At 49.5% G+C, this 22,519-nt stretch overlaps 2 protein-coding genes across 4 annotated transcripts in view; one reads left to right on the forward strand and one right to left on the reverse strand.

Moving 5' to 3' along the window:
- Positions 1 to 22,519, reverse strand: part of LOC106751036 (dystrotelin-like) — a 113,171-nt gene that overhangs the window by 82,227 nt on the left and 8,425 nt on the right. The gene's annotated exons all lie outside the window — the stretch shown is intronic.
- Positions 1 to 22,519, forward strand: part of LOC106751035 (storkhead-box protein 2) — an 89,034-nt gene that overhangs the window by 60,068 nt on the left and 6,447 nt on the right. For both annotated transcript variants that reach the window (XM_014631779.1, XM_014631780.1), the window contains exon 4: positions 20,772 to 21,227. In XM_014631779.1, coding sequence (XP_014487265.1) covers positions 20,772 to 21,227 — 456 coding nt within the window. The remainder of the gene's footprint in view (positions 1 to 20,771; positions 21,228 to 22,519) is intronic.

Consider the following 22,519-nt stretch of genomic DNA (forward strand, 5'->3'; position numbering starts at 1 on the left):
ATTAATAGCGCCGTATCGACACATCCAGTTATTTCTACTTCGAGTCTACTATAAATAGGCACGTTCGCACGCGGTAACGCGGAATGCCGCCGCTCGTACATATATACGTACGTGTCGACTTGATCACGGCGATTGCGATTCAGCATTTTTGTTCAACGAGCCAGCAAGTGAGAGAAAGAGAAAGAGAGAGAGAGAGAGAGAGAGAGAGAGAGAGAGAGGAGGAGAAGAAAGAAAAAGAGAGGGGAATACGCGCCTCATTCATTATATGTATTGACTGGCTGCAGACGTTGTTAAGATGCGCAAAAGATTCACGTTAGCGCTGCTCGTACCTCGACGAAGTATGCAGTCGCATTTTATGATGATGAGCGAACGGCGACCTGCGACGACGACGTGCTTTACCGACGTAATCGCGACGTACCTTCACGTACCTGCCTATTCACACGCATTCTATTTTAATGCGAAACCCCGCGAGAATCCCTCGATGGTTTCGTTCGCAATTTCGAGTTTTTATTTTTTTTCATTTAATTAATTTTATTTTACCTTTAATCACTAAGCGGTCGCGCGAAACGTGATACAAAAGTTGAATCTGAAACGTATAATTGGATCTGATAATGGCGAATCTAAACCTCGCAAGACATAAAGAGATGTGTCGTTATGCGTGAGTAATCACGTAGACGAGGTGGTGAAATCGACGCGGCGATGTTATGACTTATAACTTGAGCAATTCAACAATTTCCGGAGCATGCAATGAAATGCTCCGTAGCGTTGGCATTTACCTCTCGTCACGGTTTGGACGCGTGTAACCGTAGGAGGAGAAAATGCCTGCGGTACTGCTTGGAACGCTCGAATCTGTCCATCACGATCGGAACGTGTTTAAAGGACACGAGGGTGCGACTCGACTCGTTACGGGCCTGACGAACGAGATTCCAGCGTCCCCTTGGCCGTTGCTGGCCGACCCGGTTCCATTGACATTTTCACGACGGGCGCTTATCGATTACTACTTTCAACTTGATTTTTCTCCGTCGAATCATCCCTCTCTCTTTGTCAGCCGAGCGAGCAGCCAGATGTGTACAGATACCGATCTCTCATTCGGCTGTTCAGCGGCGAATGAGCCCGGGCTGCTCACATTCTGCGTTTCTTCGCGTCGGACGGAGGTAAGCCGGGAATCTGACAGTCGCGTTTAGCGACTGCTAATAAATGCGAACCGGGAACACGGTGTCGATGCCTCAACGCCGCTCGCTCTAAACACGTCTCTGCGCGAGTAATCGTAAGGTCGGTCAGCCTCTCACGCCACAGGGTCCTCCCCCCTCTCCCCTTGTCACGATTTTGCTATTCGCCCGATCGGAATAAGCTTTGACGTATGATTACCTTTCTCGCGTCAGAAAAAAGTTCTTTTCACCATTTGATTAGCGGCGAGAGATTTGTGCGCGAGCACGCCGCGCCGCGCTGCCGCCCCGAACGTATAATCAGTACGTCAGTATCTGGCGAGTATTGCGAATTAAGGACAAGATCGAGGAGAGCAACTACGTCCTCTGAAATTCGCACCCTCTATAATAACGCGACTCGTGATTCCTATAAGTTCCCCTCGAAATTTTTACCTTCGTTCTTATGTCTGTGTGTAACATTCTTACTACGATGTGTTATTGCAGAGATCCAGTAGGGAGATCCTTTTTTACGTCCGTTAACTTAACACTCTCACCGCTAGAAATCAAATTCGGACTTATCGCATGATTAAATGTTAATTCATTGCTAATCCAACTACTGCAGTCCCGAATTCATTGTTCTTCGTGAAAAATTAATTTAAAAATGTTGGGAGTACTGACTTGCGTTACGGTTACGCCAGTACCACCACTAATGAAAACCACACAGAGGGTATTGAGAAAATAATTTAAAAAAGCAATATGTCAGAATTAATTGCTATTTAATTGTTCTAAAATACGAACAGAAATCAAAAGTATTCAACGGGTCAAGAAATATCATAGCTCCACTCTCAGCAATTAATTCTGACATATTGCTTTCTTTAAATTAGAATGCTCTATGTATAGTTTTCATCGATGAGGTTAGCGTAACGGCAAATCATAGATAAGGGCGGTAGATTCGGGGTAATTAATTAGCAACTAATTAGCACTTAATTACACTCCGATAGGCCCGAATTTGACTTTTAGTGAGTACCCAAGTCAACGGGCGTGATTTTTTTGGCTTTCTTTATGCGAGAAGCAGAGCCGCAAAGAACTAGCAAAGGAGATGCCCCGTTGCTCCGAATATCGCCGAGAATGAAAAGGGGGGAACCACCTGACGAGCCACCTGCCGTTAATTAAGCTTAAGGGCTCGTAAAAGAGCTCGCCTCTGCGCCAACCCCTCTCCGTGTCCGAAGGGGAGAGTTTCAGCGGCATCTGGAAAAAAGCTACGGTACACGAGGGAGCTCCCACGGTACTGCGATTCCCTGCTCCGCGTGTGCAAACGTGAGCGCGAGTGAAATGACAGAGCCGAGTAACGAGCTATCTGTCTATCCATCTACCGCAGCGCAAACGTTTGTAGGCCCATCGATGTATGCCACGGTATTTTCGAGTGGCAACTTCCTGCCGAGTGTGTCAGCTGGATCCTGGGCCGCCTCGTCGTAGATCGACGATTACCACGATGATGATGGTGGGGTCGAGACACGACATACTTCGCTATTACTCGCTCCATCCTGCCGTTCTCAAGACGTTACTCGGACGTTTCTTCCACGGAGAGCCGTTCGATGCTAGCTTGACGCGAGCGCGTATTCCTATTCGTATTCATAATTCGTCAGCGGCTGACGATTCGCTCGCGCGCGAGAGAGAGAGAAATTGCGAGGAGAGGTCGAGGGAGAGGGGCGAAGACATACCGTGACTTTCTTATTAGATAAATAACAACCTGTTGCGCGATTCCGTAAGAAAGTGGCGGGAGTCCCTCGAGCTGGCACCTGCAACGGCCGGAAGTGGCCGGAAGTTCGCGATATTTCCCACCTCACCTTTTTTCGAGAGGCTCGGGCGCGCTTCGTAGGCGCCTCGGCCTCGCCGTTTAACCGTCTATATAATTATACTCGTGTAATTACACGCGTATCTCTCCGCGCGTCGGATAATTGCGCGAAAACTAACCGATCAGTTTACCCGGCGATATATCTCTCTGTGCTTTCTTGGCGGATCTTTTCTACAGATTATCATCGCGCACGCGGCGCATCAGTCGGTAAACATCGTAAAATATCGCCCGGCCGCGTTTTGCTCCGAATAATTGTAACATCGTGAAACATCTGGGCTTCAACGCGGCTCGTTACGCAGCTGAATGGCCGCCGACTTCACCGTGGCCGATTAGTACGGATGCGAGAGCGAGGCGGTCGCGGCGTTTAAACGCGATCGCGCAATTAGACGGGGGATTTTAAGACCGGTAGCGCGAGGGAGAGTATCTCTCGACGAGAAGGAGGTAAAACACCGCCGGCTCGAGTCGCACGAAACACCGACGGCCGGCGTGAACGGAGATTGCCGTTGAGCAACCGCGGATAATTGCATCGGCTAATAAATTAATCCGAGACCACCTCCCTCGCGCGCACGCCCACGAGCAAGAGGCGCGTGGTATCGCCTAAGTCGCTAATAAGCATCTTGCGCCATTCCGCGCGATTGTCTAGGTCAAGGCGTTCGCTCTTTTAGATACCTCGATACACCGAAGCGCGCACTCGCGAACGTTACTCCTCAGAATGCGATCAATGTATTCAACACACAGTAAAAAATATTGCGTTAAATTTGCCACGTTTCACATGTCCCAAGCGGTCCACGCATAATTCTCGGTTGAATTTACCGCAGTTTAGCAGACCGCTGACCGAGGCGTTGACAATGCAATTTGATCGGTACCAAACACATTTTAGGGAGCGAACGCGTGCGTCACGTTGTCACACATGTGCAACGTGTGCGGATGGGTGTCAAATTTTAACGTGTATTACCCCAATCTCATTTCAGAACTGCGAGAGGAGAGAGATCGCTGTTCTCTTCTGCTTCCCCCCGAAGCACGCGCGGATAATAAACGCAAAGCCACCCTTTTTCGATTAAGCAGCGTGCCCGGCAGCTGCGCTCTCGCAGCGCGCATTCGAGGGGTAACTCTCGACGCACGCATACACACGTACACGTGACTTTCCATTTCATCGTCGGCCGTAACAGCCGGCGCACAAAGCAACCGGGCAAACGCGATCGCGAGCTGCCGGACGCGCAAGCCGCGAGCTGAGCGTAACTGAGCGAACTACAAATCGGGGAAAAATGCGGCGAAGACGCCCGTCGAAAGAGTTAACCCCAGCGGTGAAGCGGCGGCTCTCGAAACGAAGATGCGAGCGGAGGGATCCCGGGAATCCGGCCAATCGGCCGCATAATGATGCACCGGGGAAACGAGTGGAAAATTACACAGTGCCGGGGACGCGCGCGTCGTGCAACGAGAGGAGCGCGCGCGGAACGAACGTGGCATTCTGGCCGCGAAAGGGAAAGGCTTCGTTATCGAGGCGCATCGTGCAAAACTGCAGAATTTCGCAGCGACTCGATGCGACGCGATATCGCGCGCGGTGTACACGGCATTTATCTTTTCGTCGAGCGGTCGCCGGGGATGGAAAGCCGATACTTCCATCGCGAGGCGCGGAATCGTGCGCGGGTAACTCGGTACTCTTCGCCGAAGAGACGCGGACAATGTTTCAGCGGGGATCATAATATCGCATCGTGTTACGCGAGAGAGAAAACCCATCCCGCCGCTGTGTCCGTGCGCTTGTAAATGACACGCGCGCGTGCACGCGAGACTCACCGAGCATCGTTTCCGTAATTAGGAGAATTGACTTTCCGATTAGTCACACGCTCTCCGCGGCTTGTCCTTTTTATCGAGGAGGCCGGAAGTGCGAGTAATGACCCAGATAGCGCAACGACATCCTCCGGAAATCCGAAGGACATCCACGACGTTTCTTTCCGCGCGCTATCTCCCCCGCAACGTTAGCACCGCTTTTCGCCTCACTTGACCGGTGTATTCAGATCGCGATCCGGGTCGTATGGAAAGACAGAAACGGTAAAAAGCGGAAGACAATATAACGAGCCACGTGTGCACGCATGTGTGTGTACGTGTGGAAGGCGCGTACGTGACGCGTGTGCGCGTACACACGTTCATTTCCGACTAACTGTTCCGCGACGGAGCGGCAGCGCGGGAAGGTTTATGCATTTGAGCGAAACACGGCTAACATAGGAGCGTGCGAAGATCCGCGCGCCGATTCGGATAATTGACTGCTGGAGTGAAACCGCGCTTTCGAAAGCGACGTCTCGCGCAGCTAATAAATCCCCGAAAACAATGCCACTGTCACGGCTCTCCCGTCTCTTCCGCGTTGTTCCGCTCGCGAGGGAGGGAGGGGATGCATCATCATCGCAGCCCCGGCGGCCTTGAGAGGAAACCTCGCGCGTTCTCCGCGCTGTTTCCATAAACGATTCCAATCGGACGATTTTCAATCTCTCTCAGCCGAGAGGCGCCAAGCGAAACGTGAAATACGGGCCGGCCGATAAAATCTCGCGAGATATCGTTTTTTTCGCTAAAACCGAGCGCGAAGTAAAATAATTGGTCCGCAAATTTATTTTCTCAGGTGTCTTTACGAATGTTAATAGCAGATTATATCGAAACGCGTGTATGCCAAATTAGGAAAAGACCGTCCATACCGAAGCTGAGATAACTGAAGTCAAAGTTAGCATATTGTTTACACGTATCACGGTTACAAAAGCGATATTCTCGATATCACGTTTTTCATTCGAGCGATCAAATTACTTTTACGGTTTCGATGAAAGATGATAACTTTAATGGAAACATGCGTTAAAAGCACACAGATATAATATTCGATTAACACATTCACCTTGTAAATATATATTGATTAATTTGCCATTATGTTTCTGTACTACTCAACATATTCCCCATGTTAAAGCAACAGAAAATTTCAGTGGACCGTTTTTAATGCAAAATTGTGTCACGCGTGATAACCAGAATCCCTGGAGATAAACGAGAATGATCGATGTCGTTTCATTTTAAAATCAAAGATCGTTCAGATCCTGTATTCGAGGGACTCTAAACTAAGCCGGTTATCAGCGCTCTCGATGAAGACGCGCGATCCGAGAGAAATTCCCGCAAGCGCGGCCGATAAAATTCTGAGACGCGAAATCACCCCTCGGCATATTACGCCGTCGCGGCGTAAGGTAGTATCCAGTCCGCCTTAAATTTCTCGGAAAGGATTTTATCTTCATTCGCCAACGCGATCGAGATATCCTCGCGAGACACTCGGGATAAGCTCGCTCTCGCTCGCGATGCGCCAGCGTGCACCACCGTGGGATGTGCATGCGGCGGGCAGGTTGAGGAGGAGCGCGTCGTCGAGTTTGAACGCGAGCTCGGTAGAGCCGCGAAGGACGAGCCGAGGCTCGTGAATCCTGTGCACGAGCGAAATTTATGCGGTTCGGCCGCGGTAGTGCGGGTCAGTATCGCTGAACGTTAACTCGGCCAGAAGTTATACACGGTGTTCCAGTTCTCGCTGTACGAACTCGATCGGCACGTAGCTGGCGAGCGAAAGCAAGAGCGAAATTTTGCGCGAATATGAGCCGAGAAATAAGAGCAAGATTTATTAGCTTCTTATGTAAACACGAGGGGATGAATAAGGAGGAAGATTTTACGTAGACACAAAGATAGGCGGAACATTTTTACGTAAGTATTTTTTTATATTTCCGGCTCGTGAAAGTCGAAGAAGTTCCGGCAAACCGTTGCATCGCGAGAGAAACGATAATCTCACCCAATCTTGCGTCTTGAAACCCTGCTCTTTTTATGTCGATACAAGTCTTCGTCAATCTCAAAGGACGATGGGCGAAAATGGGCCGATTTTGGGAACCGGCAACTAAAAACGATATGTTTTTTTTTATAGTTTTGGAGTCGCTGAATCTGATTTTGACCTTACCTACTTACAAGAAACATACCGTTTTCATTTGCCTTCCCGAGGTCCAAAATCGGGTCCGTCTTACCCGTCGTCCTTCCGCGTCGGGTTTCACCCGTGCATTCGTCGTAACTAAGAAGAAAGAAAACCAAAGATGCTTTCCCGAGCCCACGACAACGTAACATCTCTTATCACGATTCGCGGGAGCGAAGCTAGAGACGGGGAAAGGCTGTGAGACACCCTGTAGAGCGGCTGGTGAGCTTATGAATAAGAAATGGCCCGGCAGGCCAGGCGAAGTCGGGCGAGAGCCTTGTACCACGTCCAACTATCCATGAGAACTGGACCGTTCCAGAGTGCTCTCGCGGTATATCTCTCTCTCGTCATCTCGCTCTCTCTTTCTCCCGTGCCACCTCTTCGCGAGGGGATATATATTCTCTTTCTCCACTTACGTGCCGCGCGCGCCGTACGTCGCGAGGCGCGCATGTATCGCGCGAATCGTGGCGCGCTGTGAGTGCTTGCGCGCCCGTCTGGCACGGTTCGCCTTTGAGAAAATGTGGGGAAATTGTCGCGCGCGCCGCACGAGAACGCTCGAGCGCGCAACTTTGTTGGCCGATAATATAACGATATATGAACGACACGTCGGGATCGCGGCACGACGAGAACGTGTCCGGGACGTGCCGGCCGGCCAACGGCGCGTAAATTCGCCAAACCGGCCTGTTCTCTCTCTCTCTCTCTCTCTCTCTCTCGTTCGTCGAGGAACGCGAAGACCTGTCGGAGAAGAGGAGCGAAAGTAAAAGCCGAAGACAATACTTTCGTGCTGGCCACGTCGGTGCGACCCATCGGTGGTACTCGAAGGGAAAAACATCCCCCGGCCTTGTCCAATAATGTTTCTCGTATGCAAATTGCGCGCGCGCCCTCGACGGCCGGTCGGCTCGATATTTTCTGAAATAGCCGTAAAAGTTGACAGCGTTTATCACGCGCACGGGCGTTTTTAACCGGTTTCCATCGGCCGGCGGCTGCAGTGCGCGCGGATACCCTTCGGAAATAGACGCGAAGGTGTCCTTTACGACAGGCGCGAGCGTTGGATATATCGCGTGGTCATTCGCGTTGCTAATTTTTCGCGTAGGCGCGCACGACCGCGTTGCTGCTATTGTTAGCCGTTAAGGAAAACGGGTTTCGATGGAAACGCGGTCGCGAGCTCGCTGCGACTAATCGGCTGCGTAGACGTGGGGATGTTGGATATCATGAAAGTGTACTGATATTGAAATGGATATCTAAACAAGATATCCGAGCAAAATCGTGCCGACGTGGGTACGAATATCGAAGGAAAATAACGATGCAAAAATATTGAAGGAAAAAATTGATATGGGAAGAAAAATCGATACCTGTAGTATCGCAACATCCCTGCGTCGACGACGCGGTGTCACGCAAAGGATGAAACGGCTACGCCAAGAGCATCGCGAATTTTCGACTTCACTTGCAGTCTTTCACTCGTCCGGTACCGGTCCTGTAAATATGTCGCGGCAAGTGTTTCAGAACGGCGGAATAAGCGGCCGTTGCGATCCGCGCGTACTAAACGGCTCGTTTCAACTTTTATCGCGGCGACGAACGACGACTCGGCGACGCGACAGTTACGATGAGAAATTAGACAGGTAGGTGCGCGCAAGAGCTGCTCTGGTATTGCAGGTGGGAAGAAAAGTGCGAGAGATCGGTCGCATCGCGGTCGTTGAAGGGACGACGACGCGTGTAAAATAAATTCCGCGTTGGATTATCGGCTTTAATGGAACACGTACCGGTTTACATTTAGTTGGTGCGCGGATGAGCACCTGATTCGTACGGACATTGTAGCCGCGGTTGGATCGGAGCACTTAGGCGCTACGCGGCCTTGTGAATCTCGTCGGGGATTATTTCACGCGTGGTAGAAAGCTTGATTTTAAGCCGAGCGCAAGGCCGCGTCGAGCATGTGTCTTTGAATAGAGAGAACGTTACTTATCGTTGCTTCGGTGAGCAACGTAATTTTGTGCCGCATGTAGATCGATCAGATTAAAATCGGATGAAAAGTAACAGTTAAAAAGCGCGAGACTTGCCGATCGATACGCGGAGTAAACTGCTGTGATCGCTACAATCACAGTTTCTACGGTTAGGAAAGAAATGCGTATTAATTCAAGTTAAATGGATACATTAACATTAGCGTGGTTTGGAGAACCCTTTGTTGTTTATGACTGAAGACACTCGGGGTCATCGACCACCGTTTCGGCGGTCGCTTTGTCCGGTAATTCGAAGCGACGATAAGTCTTAGGCGCGACCAGTGCGAGCGACGTAATTACAAAGGCGTGCACCGCCTGTCTATAGAGACGAAAGGCGTGGTATTACGTTTGTAAAATGTTGGCCTTTACGAGCCTCGCGAGTCGCATTAATTTCCGTATGTAGGTTAATGCCAAAGCAGCGTAACAATCTGCGAATTGTGTATCCCGGCGTGATTGATGACGCGCCTCCATCGCGCGTCCATTCTTTCGCTTTCGGAATTGAAGATGTCGGATTAATTTACAGCGTCGAGGAAAAGAAAACGGAGGTGTAATTTACGTCTTTAAAAGGGGACGGAGGCTCGTCCCGAGCGCGGCCGATGGCGATTGACTCGTACAAAGAGACATTTTGTTTTTTTGCGCAATCGGAAAGATCTTAACGTATCGACTGTTGTACGTCCGTTCGATTTCGCTGTTCCGATTTATTCCCGCTCTATCGCGGATGCGAATCGGCGGCCCCGGAAAATAGTTCAAGGATAATGTAGCGCCGCGCGAGATCAAATCGTGAGATGAGATTGGCGGCGCTGTCCCTCGTTAATATCGCGAGGGCGGCGTTTTCAGACGCGTTTCAGGCGCGTTTGCAGCCGCCTAATCTCTAGTTAGCGAATTTCATCACCGGCAGTCCATCGTGACATTTCACCTGTGCTCCGTTGGCCTCGATAGCGTCAAGCGCGACCACATTCGCCTCCGCGGGTAAATACGTACATCACTTCCGTGTCACCTTATGACCTACCTTAACAAGGAATCGCTACGCGGCGAACGTGTGTGGAACGCGTTTTATTATAATTTCCCCTCGATTCCTGACTTTTTATACACACTCACACACAGGTGCGCGCGCGCACGCGCGTAAACGTCATCACCTGGTGAGCTCTCCGCGCGAGAAACTAATTAAATGATAGAAAAAGAAACTCTCTTGATAATTACAGGCCATCTTTACGTCAACGGAAATCCAACTCAGGATTTAAGATTTTTCAAAATTGTCTACGCGAGTTTCTCTTCCTAGAGTCAATTCTTCTCGCGATGCTTATACCACGTTTCTTCACGTACCCATTATTCAAGATTTTCGAAAGTAATAATAATTGTCTCGTTGACGCAACAGCGATCTAATATTGATCATGGATCTCTCAATAACACGGTTTCGATAACTCAAGCCGGATAATGATAAAATATCGGTGAAAACGTAGCGGTAATCCTATCGATCTTGCGCAACTGGTTGCCTAAGAACAATGGGCAAGAAGAATATAAAATTCCCCCGATTGGGAGTGGCAGGTTGAAGATAGTTTGCTCTCGTGCACGATGCAATGCTTCACCGCGTCTCGAAAAGCTTCCTAATTATCACTAAAACCGTACCGCCTAGAACCGACTGCAACGAGCACCGCGAAATTTATTACTCGGATATAGGGAGGCGGATCCCTCTCAGTTCAACTCAATTACGCCATTATCGGTCGTGATCGACGGTGAGGCAACGCAACACGCGAATCCGAAGTTTCGTATGAAACAATATCGCATATGAAAAATGTGAATAAATCAGACGGAGCTGCATCGCGTGGTGAAATAACAGCGAAATAGAATTGCAAATGGCCTCGGTCGAAACTATTGAGAATTCGAAGAAATGAAGAATATCAAGAGTAATATTGCAAGAGAAAATACTAGTAAAAATTATCACAAAAGTTTGCAAGGCTAGACTATATTGGAATTATGACTGAAATTGGCCGTAGTTATGCAAGAAGGTTCTATGATCCACATGAAATACTTTTCGAGAAGAAGGAAAAATTTGACACACGATTTAAAAAGTATAAATAACACTGAGGTTTTTTATACAATCGTTCAAGGAGCCAAGCATGGCCTATTTTCTCTTCTTTAAGGATATTCATTGAGAAACTTAACTCTTAAAAAATAGATAAAAAGACGCAACTAGTAAAAAAACGATTCAACTAATAGAAAATAAACACTGTTTCTTAATTCATCTTAGACTTGGATATTTTTGTTTTACGCCGAAAGACATATAGACTATCCCGTTTGATTGGCAACAAAATCTGAAAAATCATAATATTGTGGATTAAATCCTTCTTGCATGTGCTGTGGCCAATTATGATGTGTGTTGTAATCTTCAGTGATGTGTATCATGTCATGTCGTGTGTACAAATCACTAAAGATTGCAAGGCACGTAGTAATTTCGATAATAACAATAATTCCGGTATAATTCAGCATTGCAAACCTCTGTGATGATTTTTGCTGCGGTATTTCCCCCGTGTACTTAGTTATTACGAAATAAAGAACAAAGCAGCGAAGTGCTGTTCATTTATGCCGAGGTTGACGAGCGCGTCGAGTAATAGGATTTGCAAAACGGCTCGTGTCAAGTGCGAGAGCGAGCGGACGGCTGCGCCCTTATCGTGAAGAGCGAATGGTATCGGCCGCACGAGCTGCAGAAAGCTCGAGCGTTGAACGGCGGAATCGAGGCTACGAGTCGATTCTCATGGCCTCGCTTATATCGTCTTTCCGGCGAACGAAAAATCACACGACCCGTGAGGTCGATTTTAATCCGAGCGATCTAGTCGTCTCTACGCCGTCGGCGATCCATCGAAATTTAATATCACCGTAACGGGCCCGTTCACGCGCTGCCCGCAAAAAATCCCACGAGAACACGCGAGTGAGAGCGAGCGAGCGAGCGAGCGAGAGCGCGCTATATCGCGCCTTCTCCGTTTTACTTCAGCGCGATTCCCGAGGATTAAAATGCCTCGCATTGTTGGCGTCCTTTTGATACGCTAGAAGCACTGTAACACGAGTACATGGCACGACGGTAGATATACACAGCACGCAGAATTTGCATCCGGAGCTGACGGGTACCCGGGAGGGGGATCTCGGGATGGAAAGTGGCGGCCAGTCGCGATACTTCACGTTCTCGCTAAACGGCCCCGAAGCCCCAAGTATTATCGCTCGACGTGAAAATGAGTTTTCTGACGTAACCCGTTGATGAAGCTTCGAGACGAGGACAAAAATACTCGACCGCAAGCTAAATGGGCGCGCGATGACACAATGGTACGGTGATTTTTCCCGCATATCTTACAACACGATTATACCAACAGTGCTTCGCGGTATTGTCCATGGCGATGATGAATGCACATTAGCGTATTATTTGCGTATACGCAGAAGCGCATCGTACGCGTCCGTCCGTGTGAACCTCCGCGTGTGTTTTCTCGGAAAGTTAAGCGGCTTACGTGCGCGATGCACGCGGGAGTCCGGAGAGAAAGTTCGCGTACTCTGTTTCTCGTACGGATGATAGCAAAGTAATACGAACGTTTCGGCGTGTATACCTGTGGCGGTGAGTGCTCGGATAATAAGAGAATATCTCGGCGCGCGAATGAAGAAAAAAAGAGCTCCCCGATTCGGTAGGAAGCGACATTTTACGACGATACGTTTCGTCCGATGATTAAGGACGCTCTTCTCTGCGACTCCGAAAGCTTTATTTAAAGCGATGGTTAAATGTGCAATATATTGCGCCGTCGTCCGCGCGATATGTCGTCATTCAGCACCTGCGTAGGACCGCAGGTATTCGCAGCCAATGACACCACGTGCTGGTCGTGGGCGCGTGCGTGGCGCAAAATGCACATTATTGAAAAACTAGGTCCTGCGAAAAGCAGGTATTCTCGAAGCCGTCGAACCCCCCGCGGGCTTGTCGCTAAATATAGCCGCGTGATATTTAGAGAAGTTTCGTACCTCTGCACGAGGAAAAAAAATGTTGCTGTTCTTGCCAAACCACTTCGTTGCATATTCGTTGCGACAGCGATTAAATTTATTTGGCAGAATCATATCAACGAATCACTCGTAATTCAAGCAGAGACAGTTTCGTTGCGAGGATAAGAAAAATTCTGCTGAGCGAATTCGCCCTTAGAACACGTTAATCTCCCGTTGGAATAAAAGAGTGCGTTTCCTACATTTACTAATTTATCCTTACAGCGGAATAATTTTCAGACTTTTGTGCAATACAGAGAATTATAATATCAACTGACGAGCGTTTGCACGATTGTGACGTTTACAAATAAATTCCGCGCGATACGAATCGTTATTTTTCCCGGATCATGCCGCGAATTTAACGCAGCCGACATTCGCTAATCCACATCCATGTAAACGGTCTCTGAGGCTCCAATTAACATATATTAATTTTAATTCGCGCACGTTCGGGCGGGTTGCGCGAGACCCGCGGATATGTGATGCAAAACGCTTAACGGCGCGGACCGGATGCTCTCCGCGACGTCTGAATCAACTAGCCGATCTTCTTGAGTTAGCCTTAGGCAAAGATCATTACGGACACGGAGCGGCGGCTCGTCACCGTCGTCGAGTGGTGAGCACATTGTCGCGACCCGGATCCGACGGCGGAATTCTTCGAGAGAGGATCACGAACGCGAGATCGCGCACCGCCGTGACTTGTCGTCGCGCAAAGGTTACCCTCCCGCGGCTCCGATACTCACTTGTTCGCGTGGCGCCGCGCAATGTGTGTCCCCCCTACCCCGAAAATAGTACCACCCGCGATCCGTATCTCCCGTCAGATACAGGCCGGATAATTGTACGACTTAATTTCGCCGCTCGAACAATGTAACCTCGGTACATTGTGTGTATACAATTGCGAACTGTGGTCCGCGGACTTGACGTAACACGCGCGCGCCGGGAATGATCGCGGCGCGATAGCAGCACGCGTTCGCACCGTTTCAGCTCGACCGTTTGAATTTAATCAGCGCTCCCCGCTTGATTTTCGATTTCACTTCTCGCGACGTGACACCGCTCGTTTGGTGTCTTGTAGAATTCCTGAAATAAATGTCCGGACACCGTCGCTATGGTCGCTACGTTTGCGTTAAAAACGGAAGTTCATAATAAGCGAAATATTTAAATACTATTAAAATAAGTGCAAACTAAAACACTTCTTTTCGATGACTCGGCGATGATGCATGCGCAGAAGCGTCAGAATATAGCACGGACCTAACCCAACCTTGTTATTCGAAGACTAATGTAACTTACACATATATCAAAAAATTATACTGATTTGTAGGTGTATCATTATACATTTATCCATTTATTTTTTAAAAGATATTAGTCACAGTGTGAAACGCACAAACCCGCTCTTTCTAACACCACTTCGTAAAAGTAAATAGCAAATCCTTGCTTGTATTGTCAACTGATAACTTTGACATTATCCCAACCGGAAGCTGAGCCAAGCATGGCGGACTCGATCAGAAACCAGACGTACCTACAATGTCCAGTCTTTTATTATAAAGACTACAGTTGTCCGCGTGACGAGGCACAGGAATTCGTCGGCAGTGTACGCGGCGAAATTGATCTCCGGCTGTGTGCGCGTGTACGGTTGGTAGCAGCGGCAACAACCGCGAGACCCGGAGCGTGTACGCCATGGGCACGCGCTTGTCCACTCATAATTGACTCGTGTCCCTCTTACATAACGTGCATTCGCATTCCGCGCGCGGATAACAAAACGGTCGCTTAGCGACTCCGGGCTGGATTATTGACTACTGACGGGGATACATAAATCCGGTAGGAACGAACGGGAGACCTGGCCGTGCGAAGGTGCCACCGACCACGCCTTGTCCGAGAGGACTGTGTAACATTCTTTCGTACACCTCATTCCTCTCGTGCACCTGAGAGTTTCGCTATCGACGTGCCGCTCTTTAGGGCTGGTCCTGTCAATGCTGGTAATCTCGTATCCAACTAAATTGTCTATTGTTGTCTGCCTACTAGTCGATATTGCGATGCAGAAGAAAAGGGAGTCGCTTAACTTACGACGACGAAAGACAGTGGGGGGGGATCTACATTGCCGGGCTCTAAGAGCTGTTCTTGTACGTATTCCATCAAAGTTAACGAAGATTTAACTGATTTCGCGTTTCTTTCTGCGGACGGAATTAGAAAGCGAGAGCCCGCTAGCACCCCGTCGGTCACAATTAACGCTTACAAGAACGGGCCGCGTGAATAACAAAACTTCCGAGATTATTTAACCTTCCGGTTATAAATATAGTATCATCTAACTGACCAAGCATGGAGACGCCGGTGTTTGCGGTCTTATCGATGCCTCACGGCGCGTAATCGACGGCGGGCTAACGTATGATTAATCTAATGTTCGATTTCCGTATTTGCTCTCGGACACGCTGACGTAATCCGAAACAAAACGTGCCCGTAAGGTAAACAAATGGCAGAATGAGTCCGCGGGATCGATAGTCCGAGAGGTACGAGAGAGGTGGCGTCTTCGGGATTTACATATAATCAGCGAGTCGGCGAGGAGAGTATCGCGAGTACTCAAAGGTCGCCTTGTTACGAGGTGATGCCTCGCGAGTGGTCTTTGCCATTTCCCATGAGCACAGCCGTAAAGTCGACCGACCGACCAACACGATAGATCACGGCGATAAGGATATATATGCAGCGTTGTTCTGTACGGTACACACCGGAAATGATCCCACCGCGCGTTTCGACGAGCGATTCGACGAGGCTCGTTCCCCGGCAGCCTCCGTGTCTCGTGTCCGTTTCTGTCTCCCGTCTCTGGCCCCGTCTCCGCGTTGTCTATTACCCGGCTTGATATTTGTCGATACGTTCGCGTGGGCGAATCGACCCGAATGCCAGCTCTGCCTTTTACTCCGATGGCAAACGGTGTCTACGTGGGCAGCGCGCTCGCTCGCTCGCTCTCGCAGGGTATTATAATAAAGTCTCCCGCGGAATGATAGAAAGGTGCATGCTGCTAATAATAGCCTTTCGCAGGGTCGTCAGGTCGGCAGGTGTGCTCGGCTGCGGTATCTACTGTTCCCCGGCGGTTGTCTTCGACTTCCCTGTCGAGAGTTTCGCGAGCCGTTTGCGCGCCGCCGTTATTGAACGGCCTTCGAAACGCCTCGGGGCATCTCGCGGGCGCTCGAAGGCGTAACGCAGGAAAAGGATCGCGCTGATGATCGATGATCGGTCGTCTGATTTCATTTTCATATCTTTTCAACGGCGATAATAAGAGCGCCTTTGTCCACGCGGCGTAACAAAACGACAGCGATATCGAGGTCCCCCGAGCGTCGGGAGAAAGCCGACGGGACGACAGACAGAAATCGAAACGTTGCCGTTGCGAGCTCTTCTGAATTCTAGCCATAGGCGCTCGCGCAGTTATAAAGCATCTTAATAAAAAATAAGAATAAACCGTTAATGGCCATTTGCAGAACCGCTAGTTGGGTGGTAAATGTCCATCGGCCATAAATTGTCCGACCCGATCGGTGCCTTATATCGCGCGCGCGATTGAAACAGAACGACGACGACGACGAGGAGCGGGCCTGACGCATACAGAACGCACGCGGAACGCTTTCCGGAAAATTTATGACGCGTGTCTAATTGTCGATATGTTCTCGCGCTCATACGTTTGGAATCGTGCGCGTCTCTTTGCTCGAATTCTGAGCTTAAAACGAGTGGGCGATTAAGCCGCGCGCTACCGGACGCCGTCTAATTGCCCGATCGGTGTCGCTCGTCAGCGCGAAAGAAACGCGATTTTTGAAGTACGGAGCTCCGATGAAAGGCAAAGATAGAATGTAAGGCCATGAGCAACCGAGCATGAATGTTTTTACCGCCAATATTAATAATATCGTTATTAACTCTAATAGAAATGTATGCAGTTTTCGTTGACACCCGTCCGGTTACTGTCTAGTATTAATGCATTCTCATTAGTTATAATAATACTACGTAGGAAGTGGACAAGAACTTGATAGGATTTTATTCAGGGATACTTCTAGGGCAAAAATGCTCAATGAGTAGCAGACTTGCTTATTAATTAATTGAATAGTTTTTTCTTATGGGTTAGGATTTTGCGCATTTTTTGTGTGCAGTAACTATAGGAAGAGCGTTATACACTGAGAGAAAAACATAGTTATTTTCGGAGACAAGAATATCCTCGGAATGTCAGAAGTTTCGGAGTGGATATTTCGATCTTTTGGATCGAGAACGTCCACCAAGAAAGTTTGAAGACGAGGAACTTGAGCAGCTATCGAATGGAAACTCCGCTCAAATTCAACAGGTGCTCGTACTGCAACTTTGAGTTACCCATCACGGCATATCCATAAAATCCGTGGGAGAATTTCTTATTCTGTTCATCAATTGATTAACACGCCTAATGTATAAACTAAATTACGTAAAGTAAATAAGAAACGTAATTACTTCGGGCGAAGAGGAGGCGCGCGAAGACGCGGGCACGATGTCTTACGCGGAGTCGCAACCAGGATGGTTCCTCGGGGATTCCCATCGCGCCGCGACGAAACTGCGCGACGAATTCGGCCGAATTGGAATTCGGAACGCACGTTGATAATGCGTGCCAGATAACGCAGTCAGATACGTCGGGGTTCGGGACACGTTCAGGACGAGATTCTCACGGGGAGCGCTCCAGCCATCCACGCCCCAGAAACCGACGTGTATCGGGTTCCACGATCCCGCTGGCCTCGCTCCACGTCCGTCTTCCCGTCGTCGACAGAGCTCCTTGAAAATTGCGCAACCGGCTCGTTTTCGCATTGCGATCCCTGCGAGTACAATGACGTAGATCATGCTCTTTTTCTAGGCGCGGGATAAGATCTCGCGAATGAAACCGAAACTGGCCGCTCCCACGTGAACATTAGGTAGGTGCCGCCGCCGTTTGCTCCGAGTCGCGTCGAGGAGATTTAATTGACGAGCCTGTTCGACGAGACGTGAATACGGACGACGTTAATTTACGAAGCTCGGACCGACAGGGGGTGTGAATTATTCTAAATCATGCACTGAGAGAAATTATAGTTATTTCCGGCCTGAATTGTATAACCCTTTTCTTATGGTTTTAACCGCGAAAAGTAGTAGCAACAATATGCGTGTACAGGGAAAAAGTAATTTGCTGGCAGAGCAAATTTCCTGCTGTCGCAGTAAAATCCACCAATCACTATGTGAACAGCCAAATAATTTGTTAAGATTGTTAATTGCTATTCGTTAGATCATTTTGCTGAATCCACAAATTATTTTAATTAATTATCGCTGTAAGAACAAATTAGAATTAAATAAAAAAAAATAAACATTATTTTGTTCTAACAACAAATTAACGTGTTCCAAGGACAAATTTATTCAGCAGAATATTATCTATCCTGACGACAAAACTGTTTCTGCTCTGGTTACGAATAATTCGTTAATTTGCTTATTCCAAGTAAATTTGATCGCTATCGCGACAAATATATAATAAAAAGGATGATTATCCCGTGCGGTAACGCGCAGCGTTAAAGAGAAGCGGATATATTCCGAACAATGATGTTTTACATTCCGTCAAATTAACCGAGCCGCGGACGTCTCGCGGACGAGCGTCGTGGCGTGAGAGAATCATCTCGCTAGTCGTCTGCGAGTCGTCGGTAGTCGAAGTCTAAATAAGCACCCTTGTATTGAATGAGCATAGAGCGTGAGAATAATGTTTAAGTCGAAAGTGGAAGCACACATCATACTCGTCGTCGTCATCGTCTTTTGCGTACAGTACCGTACGGCGGCTTTATGAAACTCGTGTCCGTAGCGGAGGTAGACGTCAGCGGGGCGGACAACGAGACATCTCGTCCTGTCAGCGAGAAGTCAAAAGAACAAGAGCTACGCGAGGTGAAGTGCGCGCGAAGGAGGACTCAGGAAGGCGGATTTATTCGGCCTATTTACGGCGATTGTTTAACGGAAGCCCGCGAACGGGCGTTTTCACGTTAACTACACGCGTAATTGGAGACTCCGCTCTTTCCTGTCTGTCCGCGAACAACAAAGGCGCCCGTTGACAGACGCAGCAGCGGGGAAATTGCAGAGTTGCGCCTAAGTTCGCCGTGCGGAAGGCGGGCCCGCAATCGCACGAACTTTAAATAGAGTTCCTCGGCTGAAACCTTTAATTACGCGCGATCGGTGGAGCAAGTACCTTCGCGAGCGTGCATTGTGCTGCGAGCCTGCCGTGTATTATCGCGGGTACTACACCGATTAAAATATTTCAACGCGCGGATAACGCGCGATCTGGGAGAGCCGTGTGTCTGACTACGCGCCTCTCGACTTTTCTGCGCCTACAGAATTTCTCCACCGTCGTTTCTTCCCGCCGAGACCTTTAATTACGGGCGATCGGCGGAGCAAGTGATTCAGCGACCGCGTTGATAAATCGTTCCGGTGTGTTTTTTTTCCCCTTTACAGCTGAGCCGAGAGTAAAAATTGTGTATCATGCGGTGATATCGCGATACAGGAGAGCTGCTACACGTGTCTCAACGCGCTGGCATTGACTTTCCGGTATCGACCTCGGCGAGGATATTAGGAATTCGTCGCACGAGCGAAGCGCGGCTCGCGGGAACTTCGGGTCGACTCGACTGCTCGACTCCTCGGATTTAGAATAATCCATATTCTTTTTGTGGGCGTGAACCAGATGTAGAGAGGAGCACGCAGTCGCGGTGTCGCCGGGTTACCGTGAAACGTGACTGGAAGGATAAGGGTTTCGATTCTTCCACAAGCAGACCGGGATCGACCACATGAGCTAATAAATCCGCCGTCTTTCATATTCACCGATCCCGCTCGTTCTTCGGCTACGTTCGCAGAAGGAATATGATTGAAGCCGTAATTGGAGCGCTTGTATTTTTTGTCCCAATCGTGAAATCCGTGCTCACGAACGCGGCATAAAACATGACGCGACCCTTTGCGGCGCATTCGTTGATGAAATATTTCGCGTTGCACCACATTGGCAAAATAACGGCAATTCTAAATAAATCCTAGTCGAAATTTCGTTTCTACGTTAACCTTAGATTACTTGAATATAAGATAAATTATAGATTTACATACTTGTTTTAGCACTCTCTTTCATTAAAAGAAAAATGTGTAATCTTTTGACCATCTTGTCCCCCCTCGTAAAAATCTCATGATGATTTTGGCTTTTGTGTTAAGAGTCTCTTAAGATACAAAAATCGAGATTATTGGGCATAAAAGTGCATAAGTCACAGATTTAACATCAAGACGATAGTTGTATAGTGTTACGTCTTGAGATACTCCACTAGTTCTTCAGGTTGGGCGAGTTTCGCAAGGTTAATGTAAAGCCGTGACGTGAAATTTCAACTCAGGTACACGCGCCGAGGCACGTTGAAGCCATCCCGGTTTAGAGAGGCTTTAAATTTGAACGTCGCCGGATCGCCGGGCGGCTGTTACGTTTCACCGGCGTACCTTGAAAATCAAGCTGCGTGATCGCGTAAGAAGATAAACGAGAGTCGCCTATTGCGACGGCCGGCGATAGAAGTAAGTGGAGAATATAAAATTACGCGAGTCTCGTCGCGCTACGTGGTGTCGTTGCTTATTTTATCCGCGAGGACGCCGGTGTGACGCTCGTAAAATCCTGGCGCATGGGAGCATAACGACGGCGCGAAATTGGTACTGGAGCGTAAAAGCGGGTTACGTAAGGCCGGCTCGATCGCTCGTCGTTCGATTGATTTCTAGAATAAAAATAGCACGGACGATTCAGCGACGTGGCCGAGGACACGCGTCGTCTCTAACGCGAACCACCTTCTGCTTCGCAGGCGATATAGAGGACTGCCTGGTGGCTCCGGTTTCCCAAGGCCAGTTCACGCCGCTGCCAGAAGCCCTGTGCTGGGCCATTTTGGAGCTCACCTCGCAGAGGCAGGCGGCGACCTTGGACACCCTGAGATCAGCCCTCAGGAACGCCTTCCCGGCCATGCAGAGACCGAGCCGCGAGCTCGTTTACGACGCGCTGGCGAAGCTCATGCAAGAACGAAAGATCTATCACACGTCTCAGGGCTACTTTGTCGTAACGCCCGAGACCAAAAGGCTCAGGCGCGACTCCGGTAGCTCGAGGCGGTGTTCCAGGGACGTGAATGGGTCCAGGGGTCAGGGCAGCATGCTGATGAGTAACGACGAAGCGGTGGCTCTCGTGCACGGCGAGATGCTCACTCTGAGAGACGGCGATGTTACGCATCAGGCTGTACAGACGAACCTGGCGGACGTTATTTGCGGAGGTAAGAGTCCCGCGTATTTATCTTCTGACGTCATCGGGACTCGTTCTTTCGCGGCGGACAAAGTTCGCGATCTGTTAACGTTCGTACGGCGCCAGCCGCGACGCGAGGACGCTTTCGACGGAAATTATGCTCTCTCTCGTCGTCGTCGTCTTTGGATATTTTAGTTAGCGGAGAATGCGAAGGCGCGCGCGAAGATAAATGTGGTCGGAGGAGCCCGACTATTATTCTCCCGGTGGGTTGTGCGTCACGTCTGTGCGAACTTCACGCGGAAGTTGTCGCACGAGAAGCTCGCTAACTATCGCGAAAATATCAGGAAAGGAGGGTGTCGGGTGACGACGCGATTAACGTGCTCTCGTCTTCATTCGGTAGCCGCGCGGAGAGTCCTCTTATTAGAGTGTCGCGTTGTCTCCCGCGGTGAGAGGGAATCCACCGAGGGAAAGTTCACCGTGACCATTGCTGCCCGTGCGAAGCGGCCCCGTCGTGCGATATCAATCGTGATCGTTAATTGTAAATTTATAACGCATCGTCGGCCGACTTAACGGCGTTGCCGAGACATTACGAGCCGAGCGTGTGCATTAAAGTGAGATATTTGAGTATCGTGGCCGAGAGGTGAAACGCGAGAATGATTCTTGGCCATAAAGTCCCGGCGAGTATATCGTGAAAAGAAATCAACGGACACTTCGAGTCACATCGGGACGAGCGTGAGAAACGTGCAAAAGCGCGTAGTTTGCGCGCTGCTTATTCTTATTTATTCAAATTCGCTCGATTTCCTCCGGCGCGATTGTCGTAACCACGCGAGCGCCGGTGACGCGTGCAAAGGCGGACGAATAAATGCGCGCGGCCGAGACGAGGTCGAGAGAGCTCGCTTTCGCTTCGTGTCTCGTGATGATAGGAGATGCACAGGAAGCCGGGCCCTCGTAAACCCGAGGAGGAACTCGCCCGGCAGACCGGTCGGTCCGGGCAAACTCGTTCGGCACGTGTTCGGGAAACGTTTCGATTGTCCAGGAGGAGCTCCTCACTAGCTGCTCACTCCGTTCAGGCCTTTTTCTCCTCTCGACTCGACGGACGGGTCGAGAGAGCGTTTATGTTGTTGTCGTCCTTGGTAGCCACGCAACTCCGGCCGTCGGAAGATCGTCAATTCCTACCGCGAGGCGCGTACGAAAAATCACCGTGCGATCTTAATTTCGCTTTTTGCCACGTTCGCGGAAACCTCTGCGGCGGGGACCTTCGCATTGTCGGTGACTCTTCTTGCGAAGCGGGACGACGAGCCGAAGCTCCCCCCCCCCCCCCCC

The sequence above is a fragment of the Dinoponera quadriceps genome, unplaced genomic scaffold (genome assembly GCF_001313825.1).
Source record: "Dinoponera quadriceps isolate SergipeBrazil2010 unplaced genomic scaffold, ASM131382v1 scaffold6073, whole genome shotgun sequence".
NCBI lineage: Eukaryota > Metazoa > Arthropoda > Insecta > Hymenoptera > Formicidae > Dinoponera > Dinoponera quadriceps.